Source organism: Callospermophilus lateralis, chromosome 14 (genome assembly GCF_048772815.1).
Source record: "Callospermophilus lateralis isolate mCalLat2 chromosome 14, mCalLat2.hap1, whole genome shotgun sequence".
NCBI lineage: Eukaryota > Metazoa > Chordata > Mammalia > Rodentia > Sciuridae > Callospermophilus > Callospermophilus lateralis.
In genome coordinates, this window is record NC_135318.1 from 20,896,115 (window position 1) to 20,920,515 (window position 24,401).

Consider the following 24,401-nt stretch of genomic DNA (forward strand, 5'->3'; position numbering starts at 1 on the left):
TTCAAAGAAGAAAAAAATATTTAAAAACCTCACAAATTTTATTTTATGTTATTGTTTTGTTTTTAGTTATATATGATAGTAGAATCTATTTTGATATAATTAGACAAGCAAGGAATATGTCTTTTTCTAATTAGGACCTCATTATGTGGATGTACACGATGGTGGGATTTACTGTGGTGTATTCACATAGGTACATAGGAAAATCATGTCAGATCCACACTGTCTTTTCTTTCCCTATCCCCCCATCCCTTCCTTTCATTCCCCTTTGTCTAATCCAATGAACTTCTATTCTTATTCTCCCCTACTTATTGTGGGTTAGTTTCTACATATCAGAGAAAACAAGTGAACTTTGGTTTTGGGTTCTGGCTTATTTTACTTAGCATGATAGTCTCCAGATCCATCTATTTACTGTAATAAAATGTAATAAAGTCATTCTTTTTAAGGGCCAAGTTTTGTGTGTGTATATATGTATATGTACATATATATATCTCACATTTTATTTATCCATTCATCTGTTGAAGGGCACATAGGTTGGCTCCATAGGTTAGCTAATTGTGAACTGAGCTGTGATAAAACATTCATGTGGCTGTGGCACTGCAGTATACTCATTTTGTTTATTTTTATTTATTTATTATTAATTTTTTTTTTAGTTGGAGATGGACACACAGTATCTTTATTTATTTGTATGTGGTGCTGAGGATTGAACCCAGTGCGTTATACATGCCAGGCAAAGTGCGCTACCACTGAGCTACAACCCGAGCCCCCAGTATACTCATTTTAAAAATATACCAAGAAGTGGGATAGCTGGGTTTAATGGTGATTCCATTCCTAGTTTTATGGGAGATCTCTATGCTGCTTTCCAGAGTAGGTGCATCAATTTGTAGTCCTATCAGCAATGTATGAACGTAAGTTTTTCACCATATCTTCACCAACATTTATTGTTACTTGTATTTTTGATAATTGCTATTCTGACTGGAGTGAGATGAAATCTCTGTAATTTTAATTCTCAGTTCTCTCTAGAGATGTTGAACACTTTTTCATATATTTGTTGACCATTTACACTTCTTCTTTTGAGAACTGTCTGTTCAGTTACTTTGACAATTTATTGATTGGGTTGTTTTTTTGTGTTAAGTATTTTTAATTCTTTATATATTCTGGAAATTAATGCCCTGTCTGAGATGCATGTGGCAAAGATATTCTCCCATTCTATATGTTCTCTCTTCACATTCTTGATTGTTTCCTTTGCTTTGAAGAAGCTATTTAATTTGATGCCATCCGGTTTTATTGATTCTTGATTTTACTTCTTGTACTTTAGGAGTCTTGTTCAGGAAGTCAGATCCCAACCCTGACATGGTAGAGTATTGAGCCTACATTTTCTTCTACTATATGCAGGGTTTTTGGTTTAATTCCTGGGTCTTTGATCCACTTTGAGTTTTATGCCCCAATAGTGGAGAATCTTCATATAACAAACAAACTCTTCTCAATATCAAGAATCAAATAGAGCACACACAATAATACTGAATGACTTTAACATACTTCTCTCATTACTAGATAGATCTTCTAAACAAAAAATTAATAAAGAAGCTACAGAACTAAAAAGTAAAATTAATTTAGAGACTATAGAGAATATTTCATCCATCAATGACTGGTTACTTTTTTTTTTTTTTTCAGCAGTACATGGAACTGTTTCTAAAATAGATCACATATCAGGCCACAAAATAACTCTTAACAAATAAAAAAATAGAGTTAATACCCTGCATTCTATCAGATCAAATTGAATAAAATGATAAGATAAAAATAGAAACTATTTTAATACCTGGAGACTAAATAATTCACTATTGAATGATGAATGGATAGCAGAAGAAATCAGAGGTGATATAAAAGAAAATACTTAGAGGTAAACGAGAACAGAGAACACTATGAAAGCAGTTTTAAGAGGAAAGTTCAGGGCTGGGGATGTGGCTCAAGCGGTAGCGTGCTCGCCTGGCATGTGTGCGGCTCGGGGTTCAATCCTCAGCACCACATACAGAACAAAGATGTGTTCGCCGATAACTAAAAAAAATAAATATTAAAAAAAAAAAGAGGAAAGTTCATAGCACTGAGCTCATACATTAAAAGAATAGAAAGACAAAAAAAAAAAAAAAAAAGAGAGAGAGAGAAAGATCAACTAACTAATCTAACACTTATATCCCAAGACCCTAGAAAAAGAATAAGTCAATGTTCAAATCAATAGAAAACAGGAAATAATTAAAAACAGTGCTGAAATCAATGAAATTGAGATTTTAAAAAATTAAAAAAAATCAACGAAATAAAAAGTTGGTTCTTTGAATAAACAAAATTGATAAACCCTTAGCCAAGCTAACCAAAAGAGAGAAAAACCTCAAGTTATTAAAATCCATGATGAAAAAGGAAACATGACCACAGACACAAGTGAAATAAGAAGATAATCAGAAACTGTTTTGAAAATTTATAGTCCAATAAGCTAGAAAATCTTGAAGATATCAACAAATTCCTAGAGACATATGACCTACCCAAATTGAACCAGGAGGACATAGAAAATTTAAACAGACTAATTTCAAGTAAGGAAACTGAAGAAGCCATCAAAAGTCTACCAACACAGAAAAGCCCAGGATCAGATGGATTCTCAGCCAAGTTCTACCATACCCACAGATTTTAAACAATGATTACAATGAATTTAAGTATCAATAGCTGGAATAAAGAACTTTATAATTGTCCATAAATATTGTATAAAAATCGATCACATCTTATTTGCTTGTATTTTACCGAGGGACAGCATTCTTACCCATAGTAACTGGATACACATGCTTATAGTCTGATACACACTTTAGAGTAACTAAATTTAGGGGAAAAGTGGAGATACCATTAAAAAAGACTCCTCTTGGCTCCTGCTTCCATAAATGAGCAGAAATACTTTACTATGATGAAGAAGCATGAAGAATCAGTAGACGTGAAGTTAATCAAAGAGGAATGCAAATTTGTAAGACAAGATAGAAAAGATGATGTCATTCTGGGACTAGGCAGAACTAGAGAACACACACTGTATCATGGAGTGACCTGGAGCTGCAGAGGTGACTGACAGCATCCAACAGTAATTATTATTCATTACAATGTAAGATGGACTAAACTCCTGGTTATCTTGGCCACATGTCAAGGGCTGACACAGCAATGTCAACAAGGAAGAGGTGAGGCCCGGAGGAGCAGTTGGTAGGCTAAAAGGCAAGGTAACAAGGCGGAATCTATTAATGGTTTTGCGGGGTGGGGTAGGTGAAGGTGTAGGGTTGGACAGTTGATGACTCTAAGAAGTAGCTCAGAGAAACGGGTATAAAATCACCCTAATCAAAGAAACCATGAGAAGGCTGGGATTCCCAAAACATGGGCTTGGTTATCTCTTACGCTAGAGGCTCTTTTTTTGCAACTTGAGTAGCAAAATCTCTCCAAACTTGAGCCGTGTGCTGGACAATGTTATTGTGAAAGTCTAGGTGGCCAGCCAAGGAGTTGTGTTTGCCAAATGGAAAAGGACTAAAGTCGCATTAAAAGATACATTGTATCATACCTAGGATTTAATCTTGGCGATCTTACAATTTCAATTATGTATAATTGTTCCTGTAATGTTCCATTTGCTTTGAAATGGATATAAAGACCAGAACCAACATGCATAATTTCATCACAAGCAGCTCTGCAGTGGCCCCCCTCACTGCACTGTGACCTTGCGGGGATGGGTGCTATTCAGCGGTACCGATTTTTTTGATGTTGTAGGTGATGCTGTGGTGAAGACAGGAGAGGGTTTTCAGACAGAATATTCAAAGATGGAGGGAACATTTCCTTTGTATTTTTTAAAGAATATTTTCAGTTGTAGATGAACACAATACCTTTATTTTATTTTTTTTATTTTTATGTGGTACTGAGGATCGAACCCAGTACCTCACATGTGCTAGACAAGTGCTCTACCACTGAGCCATGACTCCGCCACTACTTTGTATTTTAATAATTGATAGATAATCTAGTCATACAAGGTATATAATTCAAATTTTACTTCTTGGAAGCAGTGAAGCTATGACAATAAAGTCAGACTATGACAATGAGAACTTTACCATCTTTCTTGAGGTGGCATAATGCTGATCAGCACATATGCCCTGGGCAAGACACTCAGAGCTCGGCAGATGATTAGCTTTGCCTACTTTGCTCTGTGATGAGTGCATGGTGACATCAAAGAATTGAGAACTCTAAGTCCAGTTCTCTTGTTTCACAGAAGAAGAACTGGAAGCCCTGGGCAAGAAGTTGCTTTCTTGATTGAGGTTCCCTATTTGCTTGTGATTGATTCTGAATTAAAAACCATTCTACATGAATTACCAAACCATCACTCTCCTTTTACTATACCACAGACTAAGTGCACACACATGCTAAATAAACATGCATACACACATGCACACGCACACACACCCCATTCATAGTGTAGACTCTAAGGTGCACTTGGCTGTTATCTACCAAACAGTGACCAACTGATTTGGACAGAGAGAGAGGTGCCCTATTCGGCAGAGTTGGGTGTGTAAATGTGTGCTTGTGTGTGTGTGTGTGTGCTGTACTGCAGTGTGTGGCAATGCATTGATGAAGCTCTAGGGCTTCTTCACTGTTTTTTTTTTTTTTAATTTTCTTTATTTTTTTTCCACATTTTTAAAAAATTGGTGCATTAGAGTTGTACATAATCATGGGATTTATTGTTGTAAACTTGTTCGTGCGCTCTTCACAAAAATAGCAAACACTTTCCACACTTAGGCTGTGCACTGGACAGTGTTAAAATGTATGGATTTTACTCTTCTAGAGAAAATTCTTCATAATGGCTTAGTTCCTTAAAGTCAATGGCATGTGGCACTTTCTTTTTAAAGTATGGTCTAGGAGATAGAACTTGGGTCTTACAGTCTGAAATTCTATTTCCACATGTACTAAAAGTGTGATGTTGGTTGTACAACTTCCTAAGCCTCTCTGAGTCTCAGTCTCTTCACCTTTAATCCTGAGAGAACAATGGCTGCCAAATTTCTGTCATAAGGTTTTTTCTGAAGATCAAATGGGCAAGAAAGAACCTTATAAGGTATAAAGTACATTTAAATGCAAGGTATTACTACTTCCAATATTATTACACAATCACCCCCCCCACCCCCACAGCCATCTGTGGTTTTGCTGTCAAGGTCAATCAGGGTCTAAAAATATTAAATGGAAAATTCCAGAAATAAGCAATTCATAAATTTTAAATTGTATACTATTTTGAGTCGTGATGAAATCTCACGTCATTCTACTGCACCCCACTGGGAATGTGAATCGTCCCTCTGTCCAGCCTCCCCACACTGTATCACCTGCAAGTTAGTCATTTAGGAGCCATCTTGGTTATCGAATTAACTGCTGTGGTCTCATGGTACTATACTGTTGAAGGAACCCTTTTTTTACTTAATAATGGCTCTAAAGTATAAGAGTAGTGATGAGTTAATCTGATATTTGCCAAATAGAACTTATAAAGTGGTTCCTTTAGGTGAAAAGGTGAAAGTTCTTGAGATAATAAGGAAAGAAAAATTTTTATGCTAAGATCGCTAAGCTCTACAGCAAGAATGAATCTTCTATCCATAAAACTGAGAAGAAGGGAAGAGAAATTAGCACAGGTTTTGCTTTTATGTCTCTCAAACTGCAAAAGGTTTGGTCATAATATGTGATAAGTGCTTAGGATGGAAAAGATTACATGATAGAGCTTGGTACTACCTAAGGTTTCAGACATCTTACTGCGAATCTTGGAATGTATTTGCCCCAGTTAAGAAGGGACTACTATACAGGAAAGATCATGTAAGTGTAATACTTAGGCATACTGGCTCTTAGCCAAAGTGTGAAATAGGCTGGATGGTCATAGCCCACTTTAACCTATCCCTCTTCCTAATGTCCCAGGAGTTCCAGCTCCTCAGATGGAACAGCTGCATGGCAGGTGACAGAGGAAGCATTTCTGGATCCCACCCAGTGACAGCCTGGGGTTAGGCTGCCTGCCCAAGAGGGTTACTCTAGCCTCACCTGTGAGAGGTAAGCTCACTGTGGCTGTACCTTCCTCTCCTCCACAAGATGGGTGGGTAACAGGAACTCAACTAGGACAGAGGAAACAGTGAGAGACATGGGACAGTGGAAAAGAAAGAGAAGTTACTTGAGAATATGTTTTGATCTACCCAGAGACAGGAGCAGGGTGAAGGGCACACTGGATTCACATCTCCTGAGAGGAGCGCAGTGCAGAGAATGCCTACCAGGAGCATTAGCCTTTATTTATGACACTTCCAGAAAATGCAACCAAAGGGGTTTTGGCTTAGAATTCTTTCTGACAGCTTCCAGTCCATTAAAAATACAGTAAATGTCAGTGAGAATTTGCCATGGCACATTGTTTTGCCAAGAGGAAAATTTGTTAAATCAGGACATATACTTTCTTCACAAAATCATTTCAGTGGTTTATTTTCCATTTATTACTATATAGAACACCACACACACACACACACACACACACACACACACACACACATACACACTTCTTCTTTTAGTTTTTTTATCTTGCTGAGAAAGTCTTATCTGGAAAAGTCAATGTGAATCTCTATTTTATTCTTACTATAAATCAAAGAAATAATGTCACCACATCAAACTGAAGCCACTGTCTTAGATTGGCTACTTTTTATTTTGATTTTTTTTGACCAAATAGTGCTAGATCAGGATATTATCTTAATTTTTAATATAAAGAGAGAAGTGAATGGAGAGAAGAAAACTGGGATTTGTTGGCTTGTACCATCCCATGGTTGGCATCACATTTAATTTCATTCCATTCTTAGAATAATCCTGTAGGCATATTTCCATTTGCATTTTACAGACCAGTTCAGAAAAAGCAGCAAATTCTGCTAAGACCACAAAGCTTACAGGGACAGAAATGGGATTCTATCTCAGAAGATGCTTTTCTCACTAGGCAGTGGAGAAAAGGGAGGAGGAAGTATAAAAAACCTGTTTGTTATTTGCCAGAGGAAGAGGAGTGGGTGGGAGAAAAGATGAAATAAAATTAACCTTAGGTTGATAACTGTTGGGTGACTGGTTTCATTATGCAGCTTTGCCTGTTTTGGTAGGTTTAACCATTTCCGAATCAAAGATCAAAGAAAACAGCTGCTTTATATATTTATCTACATTGACAACGTAGAAAACATTACATACAAATAATCTTTGGTTGCTTATTGAGAAAATGGTAGTTTTACAAAACGGAGAAAGAAAGAATCTTTGATTCCTTTTGAGGTTTTTTAAAATGTAACTGGGTAGTGACTGGACATGACAGACAGCTTAACCGCTGCTCCTCACTCCTCAGGGTGTACCTTAGCCAATGCTCCTTCAGAGATTAATTATTCCCTGTATCATTCTGCTAACAAGACTGCAGATTTTACTGTGGGATGTTGGAGATGTTCCTCATGTTGCTTCTGCCCTATTTGTAAGTCTTTCTAACGTTATCAAGAACTACAAGACAGTGAATCTCACAGATGGAGGAACGAATATTTTACTACAGAAAAAGTATTGCTTTGCTTAACTTAAAAGGTTAACTTTAATTAAGACAGCGATAAAAGCTTTTAAAGAAAGAGTGACAAATATGTAAAATTACCTCCATTGCTACGGGCCATTGTCAGAGCTTCCAAAGAAGTTGCTGGAGTTATTTCTAGTTGGCAGATCATGACTTTGGCTTGGCTAATGACACTGGCTGCTTCCTTCAGGTCTTCAGTATTCAGAAGTAAATTTGCTCCTGCCACTATGACGATGATATTCTGGCCTATAAAGAAATCCTACATATTTATATTAAAACCAAGCAAAGTCAAGCAATGATATTCTGCAATGTTACAATTATCTTTATAAAGTTATTATACAAAATGTATTGTAAGTATTAATTTTGACATTTTCAGGATATTCAGGTTAAATTTTGCGTTTCAAATGTATCTTTTAGAATGTCTCTTGAGACTCATATTATTCAGATTACTTTTTTTAGGAGACACAGTTTTGCTATGTTTTCCAGATTGGCTTTGAACTCCTGGGCTTAAGCCATCCTCCTCCCTTGGCCTCCTGAATAGCAGGGACTACAGGTGTGTGCTACCAGGCCTAGCTTATTCTGATTACTTTGAGCAAAATTTTTAAAAGGTTTCCCTCATTAATATTCCTATGTATAAAGAATGCTAGTTAATAAATTTTATAAAACATACTTAAAAATTTATTTAATGGGAAATGCTAATAAATGTATATGACAAAGATTCTGAATTATAGATACAGATGCCATATAGATGAGTGTAAATAGGAATAAACTTATATAAGCTCAAAATTAATGCTGTATTGTATGAAAAAATAGTTGATGTATGAACCCAATGGTATTCTAAGAAGTCATTCTGACAATCCAAACACATTTTATTCTATCTAGCAGACAGAAAATTGTACCAGATAGAAGACTATCTAGCCTATGCTATACCAGAACAAACTGAGGCGACAGGACCAAGGAATTGATACATTCCCATCACCTGGGCCCACTCTCTATAATCCCCCAACATGGTGGAGGGGCGGTGGTGCATTTCTCTCAGGTGAACTCTTAAGAGCTGTGTTCTCCAACACAGTAATTACAGTAGCACATGTGGCCATTAAACACTTGGAATGTGGCTAGTCTCAATTGAAACTGTGCTTTAAGTATAAAATATACACAGTGGATTTCAGACAGTACTGAGAAAAGGAGGTAAAAATCTCAACTTTTAAAACATTAAAAAGGTTTTAAATTTCAAATGAAACTTTTGAATACATTTTGAAATGGTAATATTTTGAATTTCGTGGCTAAGTAAACTGTCAAAATTAAGTTTACCTGTTTTGTTTTACTTTTTAAAACGTGGCTCCTGGACAATTTAAAATCCCCCCTGTGGCCTGCATCTTCTTTCTGTTGGACGGCACTGATCTAGGGGAATGAGTTGCAGCAGGCATTTTTTTGTGCTCCAGGCTGCTCGTGATGATCTTGTATAGACATGACCTAAAATTACCTCTCAGCACAGAACAAATTCTAGCCTATCATCTTACCACAGATGTGTTTGTTGGCCAGGAGGAGGAGGACTTAATAAAGTGGGGATGGTTTAGCACAAACCCAACCTCGGTCCTGGAAAAAATTCAAAGTACCCACTTGCTGAAAGACAGCATCTCTGCTTCCTTCACTGGCCCATTCTCTCTGTTGGAGGCAACTGTAGCCTCTGTGTTCTGACCTCCAAATCCGCATTTCTGGACTGGCCTTAGCTACTGAGCAACAAGCTCAAGACTACAGCTGTCTATTTTGTGGCTCACTCCTTCATCCCTCAAGTTGAACTTTTAAAATGCAACTCAGGATTTTATCTTGTGTACTCAATCTCTCGACGAAAGGAACCAAGTGTCCCATTTCTGCATTTGTCCTAGGTCTTCTGCTGTCCCTACTCTTAAAGGCACTGCCACCCTAAGAACCAGGCAAAGTCTACCATAATAGGCACTGATACATAACGTGAAATTATACCTCTGCATGGAAAATGCAGGTTTTGTTTCACAGGTAAAGAAAAGAAAACTTGAAGCTATCCCTGGAACAAAATAAAAGGTTTAAGACAAGGAATGAGCTGATGTTGGCAGCAATAATTACTTAAGAGGTAGCTTAAAGAAATGAATACAGACTTTCTATTGTTTGAGTGAAAACTTTGATCTGTCTTTAAATGGAATTTTAAAAATTATTGAAGCTTTAGGATCACTTGAGTTAAAAATCCCACACCTTCCATGCAAAGTGATATTGTAAAACTGCGTCACATTAGTCCCCTTTTCTCTGTGGTTTTACTTTGCATGGTTTCAGTTACTGTGGTCAAATACGGTCCAAATATATTAAATACAAAATTCCAGAAATAAACAATTCATAGGTTTTAAATTGCATGTTATTCTGAGTAGCATAACGAAACCCCATTTCACTGGGCTCCAGCCCATCTGGGATGTGGATCATCCCTTTGTCCAGTGTCTTGTCCATACATACTGCTCACCAGGGTAGTGTTTGATTTTCCTATCAATTGTTGAGACCTTGCAGTGGTCAAATAACCTTTACACAGTAGCCTAAAGCTATGATGCCTACGTCATTCATCTCACTTTGTCTTATCACGCAGGCACTGTGTCATCCACATCATCACCCAAGGGGTGAGTATAGCACATAAGATTTTGAAATAGAGAGACTACATTCGTATCAATTTTATCATAGAAAATTGTTATAAAATTTCTGTTATTATTAGTTATTCTTGTTCATCTCTTGCTGGTCCTAATTTATAAAATAAATTTTATCATTGGCATACATGTATAAGAAAAAAACATGGTCTATATCGGGCTCAGTACTACCCACAGTTTCAGGAATCCACTGGGTGTCTTGAAATGTATTCTCCCACAGATAAAGAGGGGTGCTGTGCAAACAAAAGAAATATCTTGATAAATCCTAATCTAACACAAAACACACTGACTGCCTATAATGTCTAACTAGGTCTGTCCTAAGTGCCCATGAAATGCTTGGTCTTTTAAAAAAATCTGTGTAGGTGTTTTTATACTTAAAACAGTTGGCAGAAATTATGAAAACCTAACTTGAAGGCAATCACTTTTTTTTGGTAGTCACTGTTTTTAAAGATCAATGTTTTAATTGCGGTAAAGCCTCGAGGTGCACTTAGTTGTATAGACTTTTGAAATTTGATTGCTGTTTAAAGAGCAGACAAAATTGAACACTAACGATAAGTTAGAAGTGATTAGTTGCTGCCATTTACTCAGTGAAGATTCTATAAATATGATCCAGCAAACTTTCTTTTGCACCTATTTACATTTACTTACCGAGTGTAATGGAAATAACAGATGAATACTTGACTGCTTTTAGAGACAAATGTCAATTCTGAGTTCACATGAAGGATGATGGGAACATAACGGAACACAAATATTTGGGGGAATTATAATGCTTCGTATGTGTCAGATGAGTAATGACATATTTAAGCAATCAATATGGGGAGTATAAAAAAGGAAAACATATTTGGATTGGAAAATTCACATTAGACCGTGAAATGGTGGGTGGGTAAGAGGTCCATAGGACTGGAAGCAGTGGGTGCTTCCAATCTAGCTCTGGAGATGAACTATCAGTTTTAGGAAATGACGCTCTAATATGCGAAACACATACCTTCATCATTGACAATTATAGAAGCAGCTCCTGTAGCAGCATCTTTAGTCTGATATGTAAATTCTACAAGAAAAGAAAAAGAAAATTACAATCACGTACATACAGCCTGGCATGGATAACTTATTTTAACAATTTCAATGCAACACTAATCCTCGAAAAAAACTTTTTAACCTTTAACCATCTGGAATGAGTTAAAAAATAAGGAATTAGTGCTAATTTATACCCATCACCTATACAATGAGGAAAATACACATCTTTACATTTAGCAGCACCTTTTCTGTGCATTAATAACAACCTATCAAACCAGCCCCACTTCCAGTTCCCCAAATTATTCATAATTGTATACATATGCATTTTTCTAGATCAACACATTTCTTTTCTTCACTGAAAAAACGCGAGACTTGAGATAAAAATCCAAAAGGTCGAACATATAAAATGAACTTTTTTTATTTTCTTCATTCTCATAAGCTTTCATCTGGTCAAGAATTGTGGTCTGGCATGTAAACTTAAATGTTGATCAGGCAGCCTCTTGCAGTAGGAAAGAGCTCAGAACTGGAAACAGAAGACCTCCATTCTAGATCTGGCTCTAGTTCCAACTTGCTGCATGCTCTTGAAAAGCCAGAGAACCTCTCTGACCTTCCATTTTCCCTTCTGTGATCATGGGTTCAGCCTTGATGATATCTGTGATCGGTTTCAGCTTTAACAATAACACTTTTCTTAAAATATCGTTTGTGAACTTATCACTTGGTTTTCCTTGTCATTTGTCCATGAGATGAAGGTTCATAACCTCCTCTCACCTGATTCCTGTCTGGAGGAATGTACGTTAAAGAACCAGGAGACATTTAAATAAGACCAGACAAAGCTGTGCATACAAATTCTATGGCCACCAGAGGAGGATGTAATAATTCTATTCCATGTTCAATTTTATTGAAACAAGATCACAGAAGAAACTTATAAACATTCACTTTTAAAAAAGATGAAAATTTACCTGTAGAAATACCATTTTGTTTAAAGTTTTCTATATAATCATTGCCAAAAGAATCCTTGCCAACCTGTGCCAAAGAAATGGTGAATGTTAGATCTTTTACATTTAGTAAAATGCTATAGTGTAGTTTTTAGAACACTTAGCATTTTAAAAGGGCATATCTGCACAGTACTTTATAAACATTAACTAATTAATCTTCTTAATTTAAGATGGGAGACTTGATTTCAGCCCAAAGAATTGTTATATACTGTATTAATGTTTCACTTATATCCCACCTAAAATGTGACATATTTAAAGTGAATCACAAGTTCTAGAGCTTCCTTCTCCTTTTGATCTGTTCATCTGACAATTCCCATTGAGACAGAGCCATCCTCCATCATCAATCTTCAATATTTATGAGAGTTCACTATAAATGAGGGCATCTTTGAAATGACTTGCCTGATATTCTAGAATCTCTCTATCTTTTCTCTGACCTTGACATGGGAGACAAAGAGAAGGGAATTTTAATAGCTCTTGCTAAACTGGGTAACTTGGTATAGTGGAATACTATTGTTTCTACATGCTGCTTACCATCTCTCTATTAATGGCCCTTTGATTTTTTTCTTTACACCTCTATTTCTTTTTCATTCACAGACAATCTAAGAAGGTTGTCCAAGGGTCCCAGGCCTGATTAAAAAAGTAAGTACTACTACTCTGAGTGGGTGTATGACCCAAATTAGTTCACTAAGAGTCAATCCTGGGGATTTTATGGAGACCTCGAGGGAAGACAAGTCTTCTTCCAGTGGGAATGCTAACTATGAGATACCGTAATCCTGGAGCCCCTGGCTCACCATGTGCAGCCAGCCTACATGGAAACAGACACATAGCAGACAGGGGAAGGGTGAAGACACTGGAAGATACAAACTCCTAATAGACTAATGGGCGCCTAAGCTGCCCTAAGCCAGCTCTGCCACGGGGCATTTCAGTTATATAAGCCATTTCACTCCTTTATAGTTTTTTTTTTCTTAAGCTATTTTGAATTGGTTGTTTATTGTATTGTCCAAAAAGTCCTGACTAGTCTAGAGGGCTAGTCCGCTTGCTCTGACCCTGAACCATAACTCGAGTGGTTGTGCTTCTGTCGGGATCCTCAGACCAACCTACTGCTTTGTGGCCCACTTTGGTCTCTGGGTCTCTCTGTCAGAATGAGTGTGAACCCTAATCCTTGGTTAGTTCCCTGGCTCATCTGCCTAGTCAACCATCCCCAGAGGCCAGGCCTTTAGGTCTGGGCTCAAGCCCAGAAGACACTGCAAGGCCCGTGACATCAGCTACTTCCCATTCACATCTCTATTGCCACTTCTGGCTTCCTGGTGCTGTGATGGCTGCACCATCAAGACGCTCTGGCATCCTCTGTCATGCCACTCTGATATACAGCCACTTTTCTGACTGCCACCTTGGCTGGATCTTGGCCTGACTTCTAAGTTGAGTCCATAGCAGAAATTATAAACTGGTGGGTGAGAGTTGAATCTGACACTTAGATGCATCTTGTTGGTCCTACTATTTTTTAAGATATACTTTATTTTTAAAGGCAGTTTTAGGTTATTAGCAAAAGTAAGTGTTAAGTACAGAAAGTTCCCATGTACCTGCTGTCCCTCCCATTGCCCGGTCCTGCATCCCTTGTCATCAACATTCTGCACCAGAGTGGTATCTTTGTTAAAACTGATGAACCTACACCAAAACATCATTATCTCTCAAACTCCACAATTTACATGGGGTTCACTTTTTGTGTTATACACACTCTTTGAGTATCCTGTAGATTTGGATGAGGGTATAATGACAGATACCCACCATTACAGTATCATAAAGGATAGGGTAAGTATCATTCCCCTAAAATCCTCTGGTCTCTGTCTATTCATCCCTCACTCTCTCAGCCCCTGGCAACCAGTGATCTTTTCACTGTCTCTAGAGTTTTGACTTTTCCAAAATGTCATATTGTCAGAATCACACAGTGCCTTTTCAGACAGGTTTCTTTCATTTAGTAATATGCATCTGAGGTCCCTCTGTATCTTTATGTGGCTTATGCGCATTCCTTTTTAGAGCTAAATAATATTCAGTTGTCTGGATGGACCACATTTTATTCCTCCTTTACCTGCTGAAGGATATCTTGTTAGCGTCCAGGTTTTGGCAAATATGAATAAAGCTGCTGCAAACTTCCACGTGTAGGTTTGTGTGTGATTGCCTTGCTATTAAAAAAATTTTTTTTTTTAAACCTGGTGCTGGGGATTGAACTCAGGGCTTGTGTATGCTAAGCACATGCCCCATCACTGAGCCCCTCAGTCTCTTATTTTAAATTTAATCAGCAATCATATTTAAATATTAAGAGATTACACAAAACAGATTTCCAGGAGGTCCTGAAAATCCAGAGATTCTGGTGACACTGGTTTCATACTCCTACAAGGCAGGAACTAAGAGGTGATGGCCCCCAAAGTAGGCACAGGTTCTCAAGTTCACTCAGCCCTACTTGGCCTATACAGCTCCTGTTACCTGCCTGGTTCCCCAGGCCCTAGGCTTGCCACCTCTTTACGGTACTTCTAGTTTTCTGTTCTGCAGGCAGCATTAAGATTTCCTGGTGAATATGTTCCTTCACAGAAAACTGTCTCATTTTGGAGCTATCAAGAAACACGGGGATTTACTTAGGTTAAGATCCTAGGGAGTCAGATATTGTGGCATACACCTATAATCCCAGCCACTTGGGAGGCTGAGACAGAAGGATCGTAAGTTCAAATTCAGCTTTAGCACAAGCAAGGCGCTAAGCAACTCAGTGAGACCCTGTCTCCAAATAAAATACAAAATAGGGCTGGAGGTGTGGCTCAATTGTTGAGTGCCCCTGAGTCCAATCCCTGGTACCACCTCCCCCCAACCCCCCCCCCCCCCACCACCACCACCAAGAAAAAGATCCAGGGAATGTGGATAATGGTCTGAGCAAACTTTGGGATCACACCTAGACCAGGGGGTTGGAAACTCCTTTAATGAAGGGCCAGGCAGTGTATATTCCAGGTGTTATGGGCCACATGATTTCTTTTGTAAGTATTCAACTCTCTGTTATAGTGTGAAAGTAGCCAAAAGACAATCTGAGACAAATGGGTGTGGCTGTGTTCTAATCAAGCTTTCTTTACAAAACTAGGCAGGTAGGTAGGATCTGCTCTGTGGGCTACAGTTTCTTGATTCCTCATTTTTTTTTTTTTGCAGGGTACTGGGGATTGAACTCAGGGACACTCGGCCACAGAGCCAGATCCCTAGCCTTATTTTATATTTTATTTAGAGACAGAGTCTTGTTGCTAGGTGCCTTGCTAAGTTGCTGAGGCTGGTTCTGAACATGCAATCCTCCTGCCTCAGTCTCCTGAATCACTGGGATTACAGGCGTGTGCCACCGTGCTTGTCTGATTCCTGATTTAACTGCCATATCTGATACCTTCTTCCTTAAAGAACACTTTTCCTTTTGATCTTTTTCTGGCCTAAATGCTGATTAGGCAACAATCTCAAACAATGTATACTAACTTCTTACCAGCAGAATTCAATATGTACAGGGAAGTACAACTCATATAGCAAGCACCGTCGTGGGGAGGGTTCCCTGTTGGAAGGAGCTCATCTATCAGAGGTTTCCCTGATGGAGGCCAGTTATTTATTTGCTAGGTGAATGCAAAGGCATCTCGTTCAACAGGTTAAAGATTCATGCCAGAAACTAAATCTTTGTTCTCTCATCTTACTTTATATAATAACTCTCTCCCGTGGGCAATCAAGGTGTCACACAGCTGGGAAAAATGTCCCTATAAAAACATGGCAGGGATTAGGAAAAGGCCATTCCTAGGCATGAAGAGCTTGATAGAAATTAGAGCAATGAAACTTTTCTTCTCCTTTTTAACAGTTTAATGCAAGCAAACTCTATTAAAGGTGAACATCAAGGGCAGCCCTAGCAAGTGGAGGTGATGATACAGACATTATGGAGTTTAGGGGATTAGGAAGAATGTTTCAGGGTAGAAGGAAACCATAGAGCCTGCAGCTTTGCCGTCAAGAAACTGATCATCAAGGAATAAGAAATACAGAGGCACTGTACAGGTGGCATAGCATGTGCATCAGAGGCGTAATTAGGAAGAGATTTCATGCTCAGGGTGCACTTTGGAGGCTTGCTGTAACTGAATCTTACTTAGAGGCTGCCACCTCTGTCTTCTTCCTGCTCAGGGAATGACTTGATTTCTATATCCCTTGGTGATGGTTTTCATTTCTGATTTATTCTAACATGGATTCCCTGACAAATCTGTTTGGTTAGTCTAGTTTTAAACTCTTCAAGTGAAACAAAATATTTTGCTTTTGAGGCTTAGTGGTAGAGCTCTTGCCTAGCATGTCTGAGGCACTGGGTTTGATTCTCAGCACTGTGTATAAATAAATAAAAATGAATAAAATTAAAGTCCATCAACATCTAAGAAAATATTTAAAAAAATTGTTTTGCTTTTGCTTCTTCGATATTCCATTGTTAAAAACAGAAACCAGATAACTAAAAACATAGTGGAAAAGTAATGACACTGCTAAGGATTAAGAGAAGTCAACCCTAGTGTCATTAATTTTGCATCTAGTCATGGTGACCCGTTATAAAATAAAATGAGGAATAGAAAGCCTAAAAATAGGAAGGTGATTTTTTCATTTGTGTTATGAAAACCAGAATCCTTTTCCTGCTAGCTGTGTGATTTGGGGCAAGCCAATTTAATTCTCTCTAGACCTCAGTTTCCTTATCTAAAAATCACAAGTTTGCTGTGAGGAGACAAGGAAAAAACTATATGAAAACATATATAGAATTGTAAGGGATTAGGGAAGGCTTCTGTGCTACCATCTTCCTCTTCCTCCTGAGGGCAGTGAAGCTGAGGCTGCTTCTCTGGGGGTTGGGGGAAGGAGACAGGACTACTGTTGCTTGATTTTCCTCCACTCTCAGTGCTGGGGATTGAACCCAGCACTTCATACATACTTGGCAAGTGCTCTACAAACAAGAATTCCACCAACCCTGAATTCTAACTTAGAAACCACTTTCCCATCCATCTGGTTCCAATTCTTCCAGTTCCCTGTTTTCAAACAGAAGAACACTTGATCATGGAAGCAAGTACTTATGAGGTTACATTATTATTATAATAAAAACACAATAACTGCCATTAATGATTTGGTGTAATTAATACTGTTCAATGCAATCACTTATCTTTATTTTTATGAGAATAATATCACCAACTGGCAGCATCCGTGCCTTGGGCATCAGGAATAATCTTTAAGTATTAAGTGGATCGAACTCACACATTAACACGTGGACAAGAGCAATGGAAATCTGTGTCCTTTTTAAAATGCTCCTTTTCCATTCTGCATTATAGTGTTGCACAGATAATACATGTAATGTTATATTGAAAGAATGCCCTCTTCCCTAATTCTTCACCTTCAGAACCTTTTACACATTTATTTACTCATTTATACTTCTGGGAATTGCTATTTTAAAAAAAGTTGAGAGAAGGGTATACCTCCCTATCCCTTTTGCTTCCTTTGACTCAAATTTAAACTTCTTTCCCAGTTATTGGAAATTGAGAACCAAAAGTCAGAGGAGTAGAATCCAAGCAAAGGCTTTGTTTCCTGCCAACGAGAGCTGAGAGTATCTTGAAAAACATGGTGAATAACACAAAACGGAGTTCTGACAAAGGAAGCTGGTATTAATGGACTTAATATAAGATGATTTTAAAGAAATCTTTGGAGGGCTTCCTCTGTTTCCCTGGTCACACTTTGGCCATCAAGTTGATAAGAAAACTTTAAATGTAAGCATCTTGGCCATGAGGCAAATGGTGCATATGGGAGTCAGGAAACTTGGAGTCTAATTTCAGTTCTGCCATTATCAAGCTAATTAAAATTCTTTGCATTTTGCCTCAAATTGTTCTGTCTGAGCCAGGCTGTAGGGTGGGGGCCTGGTGTGAATTCTCTCTGGCAGGCAGGAAACCAATGGTTCTCAACCTTGTCTGCACATTGGCATGTGTCCGTCCGGGAACTTACACAAGTCCTAACGCTCTGGTTACACCCCAGATCCATTAACTCAGACTCTGCAGCTATGACTATGGGCAGGCTCCCCAGGTGATGATACTAGGTGGTCCAAGTGGAGGACCACTGGATTGCAGAAAGCTGAACAAGTGTCTCTAAAGCTTTTGTTTGGAATAGATGATGATGGAGCGTTCAGGCCTGGGTGGTTCTGTGCTGGTAACTCTGCTAAGTGGGAGAGGGAGAAGAGTGGCTTTCGGAATCTGCTGGGGTGAGGGGCCCAGCAGGCTCCAACACTGGGATCAACATATGGTGCAGCATAGAAGTTTCCTTAGCTAGTGTTTGCTGACCCAGGTCTCAATTTCAAGTAGCCCAAGTGTGCCACCCCTTGCTTCTTTTGCTTCCATCTTTCTAAAATTCATATTTATCACCCTCCCCTGGGGAAAAAAAAAAAGATTTCTGTTTTTCAGAGTGGTCCACGGAAAGGAACCATGAACTTGACATTATCACTTGATTGTGTTAGAATACAATGTGAGTACAAAGTCACGTTTATTTCCTTGTCTTCACTTCTGAGGACTCAGGAGTCATTTCTTTTCTCCTTCACCTACTCAAGCCTGACTTGTTTTCAAGCAGCAATTGAAGGTCGACCTTCCTCCCTATTTTGGCTCTCATTAATCCTCTCATTTCTGGTACTCCTATAGCATACTTAATCAGTGCCATAATTTATTCAATGCCATCAGATATTCTTTGCAATTTCGTATTTGTCAGTTTAGGCAAATAAACCTTGCTGGAGACCCTAGTCTGAAATATTGGGATCCCTTCCCAAGCCTGTATACTAGAGGTGTTCCTATTAGGAATGGACCATCTTGATTACCTTTCTGTTCATTTTTCTTGGACCCATCTTGTTCCTGAAGGGACATGGCTACAAGTACTCCTGTATTCTAGTTGTGGCTGCAGGATGTTCTACAAGGTTCTTTCCTACGGGCCCTCTTGAAGGCACCCTCACACTCTTTTGGCTGCAGCAGTGAAATTCTGTTGGGCAGAAAGATTCTTGAAAACTCATATAACCTGAGGTAGCTTATCTGTGTATGGCTGTTCCAGGCGAAAAAGGCTAGATAATCTATGGTTTCTTCTGTGGACAAGGATTTAAGCCAAGGCAACTCACAGAACCTAAGTGGCACCTCAGGAAACCCCTAGGCCCAGCTCTGCTCTGAGTACTATAGAGCAGTGTCAGCCAATGGCACTTGGTATAGTGGTGATGTGCTCTACATCACAGGCCCTAGAAATAACAGCCTGTGTGGTTGAGACAACCAGCTTTTAGTTTTGTTTTAATTAAATCTAAATCTAAATGGCCACATATGGCTGGTGGCCACTGTACTTGACAATGCAGCAAGGTTCAAGGTTCATGGAAGACAAAAGAGCTGTATTTACAGAAGCAAGGGTGCTTCCTCCAGCAGAGCTGCTTCTTTTAATTGACCACTGCAGGTTTTCTGGCAGTGAGGCTGGGCCTCAGTGTGGCTTCTGCCTTCCAGAACTATGCTCAGTGCTGAGGAGGGAAACTTCAGTTAGCTGTATGATACTAAACTACTACACATTTCTACATGTTTTCTTTTGGTACTGAGACTGGACCCAGGAGTACTTTACCACTGAGCTATTTCCCTAGTCCTTTTTAATTTTAATTCAACATAAGGTCTCACTAAGTTGCTTAGGACCTATGTTATTGAGGCTGGCCTTGAACCTGTAATTCTCCAGCCTTGGCCTCAGGAGTTGTGGGGATTACAGGCAAATGCCATTGTGCCCAGAAAATTTCTACTTTTAAAATGATTGAAAAAATGGTTCTTTAGGCTGCTTGGAATCCTTGAAAGGCAGACCCCATCTAGTAATTCTATCCTTCAATAAATATTCAAGGTAAATAAAACAGAAAGGACTAAGGTATCTTGCCCAAGGTCACATGAAATTGAATACTTTGCTGAAGAAATTATCATGGATATTAAAACAGGTTATAGATTTTCAGAGAGCATATATGAAAATATTAACAATAAAACAAAGATGAAAGTCATTTAACCTTTATGATTCAAGACCTTTTGTGACTTTTCACTGCGGGGGTTGGGGAGGTGTGTTATGACGATCAGCCAATTAAGGAGATGATTGTATTATTGCTATACAGCAAAGCCCAGAAGTTTTTTTTTTTTTTTTTTAAATAAGTCCTTCAGATTAAAAATTTTTTTTTTACTTGTCATTTATCATCATAAAAGATAAAAGAAGTGCTGGGTGAGGTAGTACATGCCTATAATCTCAACAACTTGGGAGACTGTGGGAGGAAGATCTCAAGGTCAAGACTAGCCTGGCAATCTACTAAGACTCTATCTCAAACTGAAAAATAAGAGACCTGGGATGTAGTTTGATGATACAGAGGCCCTGGGTTCAATCCCTAGGAACACAGATGTGTACACACACACACACACACACACACACACACACACACACACACGATACAAGAATATATACAATATCAGCTATTTAAGCTGCTGGTTGTTTAAATCCTGGATATAGGAGGGTTTACCTTAATAATAATCTTTAGTATATAAAGCTAATGTAATAATCACCATTATTAGGCCTGATCATCTGGGAGAAGTGGTAGGTTTGGGTCATCCCATTATTTTCTTTCATTTCCGTCACTTCTTCCTGTGTAAGGTGACATAAGGTACATACTATTTGTTTTGTTGGGATCATAAGATCCCCTGTGTTTGGAACTCCAGTCAGCACAGCCAAGTGGTTTTGGCCTGTTGCCCTTCTACAGAGTTCAGGAAAGGACAGATTTTATTTCATTATATATTACCTGAAAGGACCTGATTACTAATTTTTGATCTCTGAAGATGAAAACCTCAATGTGCAGCCAGCTGATGCTCCCACATCATCTAGCACAGAAGGCAGCTTGTAGGGTAAGCTGATGGGCACTCGCATGAACTACTTTTCAAGTGCTTCTGTGGTGAATGTCCATTTTTTTTCTTGTTTACAACCCATTATGAATTAATAATTTTGTAAAATATAATAATAGTGAAATAAAAACAAAAGGGAACCCTACAAAATACAAGGTCTGATTTATTATTACTGTTATAGTCAACAACTACAACTTACCATGTCAAATTGCTATAAATGATTCTCTGCAGACTTTCAAAGCTGTGACAGCCTGCAGTCTGGTACAGGCCTGAATGAACTTGGAGTAGCATTGCCCTAACCTACTGCCTGACCTTTCTGAAGGGAAAACAGATGGCTACCTGTATTAGAGAGTTTAGATAGTCTCGGGTTTGTAGGAGGGAAGACCAGGCAATGTTTGAAGGTCATTCCAGTTTGCTGATTCCTGACCTGGGTCACTTGGGTCCATTTCTGCTCATGGCTTCCATTCACCTATAATGAAAACAGGGCTTCTGGGCTCATTCATGTCTCTGTGTCTTGGGCTCCTTGTTCAACACGGTTCTCCTAAACTGCCAGTGTTTGATGCTTGGAAATAACTCCCTCCTCCCCAACATTTAGCTTCAATAGAAAGGAGGAGGAAACATTTAAAATATCTCCCTGGATTTTTAATCTCAAAATACCATCTTCAATTGTCATTGGACTGTACAGTTTTAGCCCATGACACAATTCCTTTTTTTTTTTTTTTGTACTGGGGATTGAACCCAGAGGTGCTTTACCACTGAGCTTCATCCACAACTCTTTTTATTTTGAGCAAGTGTCTAAGTTGCCGAGGCTGGCCTTGAACTTGGGACCTCCTGCTTCAGTTTCCCAAGTTGTTGGGATAACAGGTATGTGTCATTGCATGTGCCACCTGGTCATGACATAATTCTTAACTACTTCAAGTGTTTCATTACATATGTATCACTGTGCAAATTTTTTATTTTATTTTTGCTTTTTGCAATGCTGGGTATCAAACTCAAGGTCTTTTTTGTTTTTTTTTTAAAGCTTGGTTGAAAGTATTTGAATGGACTGAGACATGCACATAAGTAACAACCACCTTTTTAAAATAATTTTTTAATACTTATTTTCAGTTTTCGGTGGACACAACATCTTTATTTTATTTTTATGTGGTGCTGAGGATTGAACCCAGCACCCCGCGCATGCCAGGCGAGCGTGTTACCGCTTGAGCCACATCCCCAGCCCCAAACTCAAGGTCTTGTACATGCTAGACAAGTACTCCACCAATGAACTGCATCCCCAGCTCCTTACAGTTTAAATGTTGATGTGACTCATACTTTTCATCTCAATATCTTGACAAATAATTCTCTTTAGCAATATAAGAATTTTTGCCTGTGCCACCAAACAATCTTGCTTCATTAGAGCTTGACTTCTAACTTTTTATAGAGTAGGGATAGGTAAATTAATGTTGCTAAGAAAGAGGGAATTTTCTAGTTTTCTTTTCTCCTATTTGTTCATTTTTATCTTGATTAATTTCATGATTTTAGTTTGTTTTAATCAGTTTTTTTTGTTGTTGTTGTTGTTTCTGTGACTAACCAGAACAACTGTAGAGGAGGAAAAGTTTATCTGAGGTCTCATGGTTTCAGAGGTCTCAGTCCATAGGAAGTTGGTTCCATTCCTTGGGGCTCAAAGTGAGGCAGAACATCATGGTAGAAGAGTGTGGCGGAGGAAGGCAGTTCACATGATGATCAGACAGCAGAGAGAGTGACTCTACTTACCAGATACAAATATATACCCCAAAGCCATGCTCCCAATGCTCCATTTTCTCTAGCCACACCCAACCTGCCTTCAGTTACCACTCAATTAACACCATCAGATGATTAGTCCACGGATTGGGTTAAGACTTTCACAACCCAATCACTTCTCCTTTGAACCTTCTTGCATTATCTTACACCTAAGCTTTTGGGGGATACCTCACATCCAAACCATAAAAAGGTTTCTAATTTGAATTTATCATCTTTAAAAACTTGCTATAATCTGTGGTGGTGCATAACTGTAATCCCAGTGATTTGGGAGGCTAAGGCAGGAGGATGACATGTTTGAGGCCAGCCCCAGCAATTTAATGAGAACCACAGCAACTTGGCATGACCCTGTCTCAAAATAGAGAATAAAAAGCAATGGGGATGCAGCTCAGTGGTAAAATGCCTCTGGGTTCAATCTCCAGTATCCAAAATAAACAAATAAATGAAAATAAAAAATTACAATCTGCTATAAAGCAAGTTTAGCCAATTTGCTTAATAAAAATATAATTTATGGGCTGGGGTATAGCTCAGTGGAACAGTACTTGCCTAGCACGAGTGAGGCACTGGGTTCTATCCTCAGCACCGAATAAAAATAAATAAATAAAAAAGAGGTATTGTGTCCATCTAAAACTAATTTTTTTTTAAATCAAGAAAAATATAATTCACAGTGGAAAAACTTCATGATGAATGGATAGATAGTAACTTCTATTATAAAAATAGTTTTCTTTTAAGAAGCCTAAAAATATTATACAATTTGGTCAAACTTTTAAATAAATCCCCATCTAAGGGTTCCAGGGCAGCTAAGCAAAGTTGCCCTGCAGGTTTTACCTGAAGTCATGTTTTCTTATTCTTTACTGTGCGGGCTAAATTCCACTGTGGGACAAGTATGAGATGACTATGCCTGGGCCACAGTAGATGTGAAGAACTTTTGAAACTGTTGAGATGCTAACATAAACCATCACACTCCAGAAGAAGACAGACAGCACCTGTGCTTCAACCAGCCTCCTAACTGGAACATTTCCCAAAATACAGCTCCCTGCCATTCCTCTCACATCCACTCATCTGGTTTCATGATTCATTTCCCAAGTTCGGTTCCACAATTCAAATATTTCTATTTTGTGTTTCTCTCTTTGCTTCAAATTCAACAAACCTAAAATAAAATCAATCTCAAAATCTCAGAGTTGGATGAGATCCCAGGGGACATCTAATCTTGACTTCAATGGCTACATGAATAGTTTCTATAAGGCTTCCAAGAGGGAAGTTTCTCTAATCTCTTATTTCACACCTTCAGCTCCAGGGAACTCCCCTCTTCCCAGGACAGCCATTTTGGGAACCCAGCTTCCAACACCAATTCTACGTCCTGGGTTTTCCTGCCAGGAAATTATATCATCCTCTTTCTAGCTCTTCTGTCCCCTTAAGTCTGCAGTATCTGATTACTCCT

The 24,401-nt window shown here is 38.5% G+C and overlaps 1 protein-coding gene across 2 annotated transcripts in view; it reads right to left on the minus strand.

Annotated features, from left to right (window-relative positions):
• The window catches only part of Rbks (ribokinase), a 91,761-nt gene that overhangs the window by 48,221 nt on the left and 19,139 nt on the right, over positions 1-24,401 (minus strand). The window contains exons 3-5 of one of the 2 annotated variants that reach the window (XM_076833342.2): positions 12,219-12,282; positions 11,231-11,293; positions 7,667-7,831 (exon numbers count right to left, since the gene is read on the minus strand). In XM_076833342.2, the coding sequence (XP_076689457.1) occupies positions 7,667-7,831; positions 11,231-11,293; positions 12,219-12,282 (292 nt within the window). The remainder of the gene's footprint in view (positions 1-7,666; positions 7,832-11,230; positions 11,294-12,218; positions 12,283-24,401) is intronic. The other variant, XM_076833344.2, reaches the window with a different exon arrangement.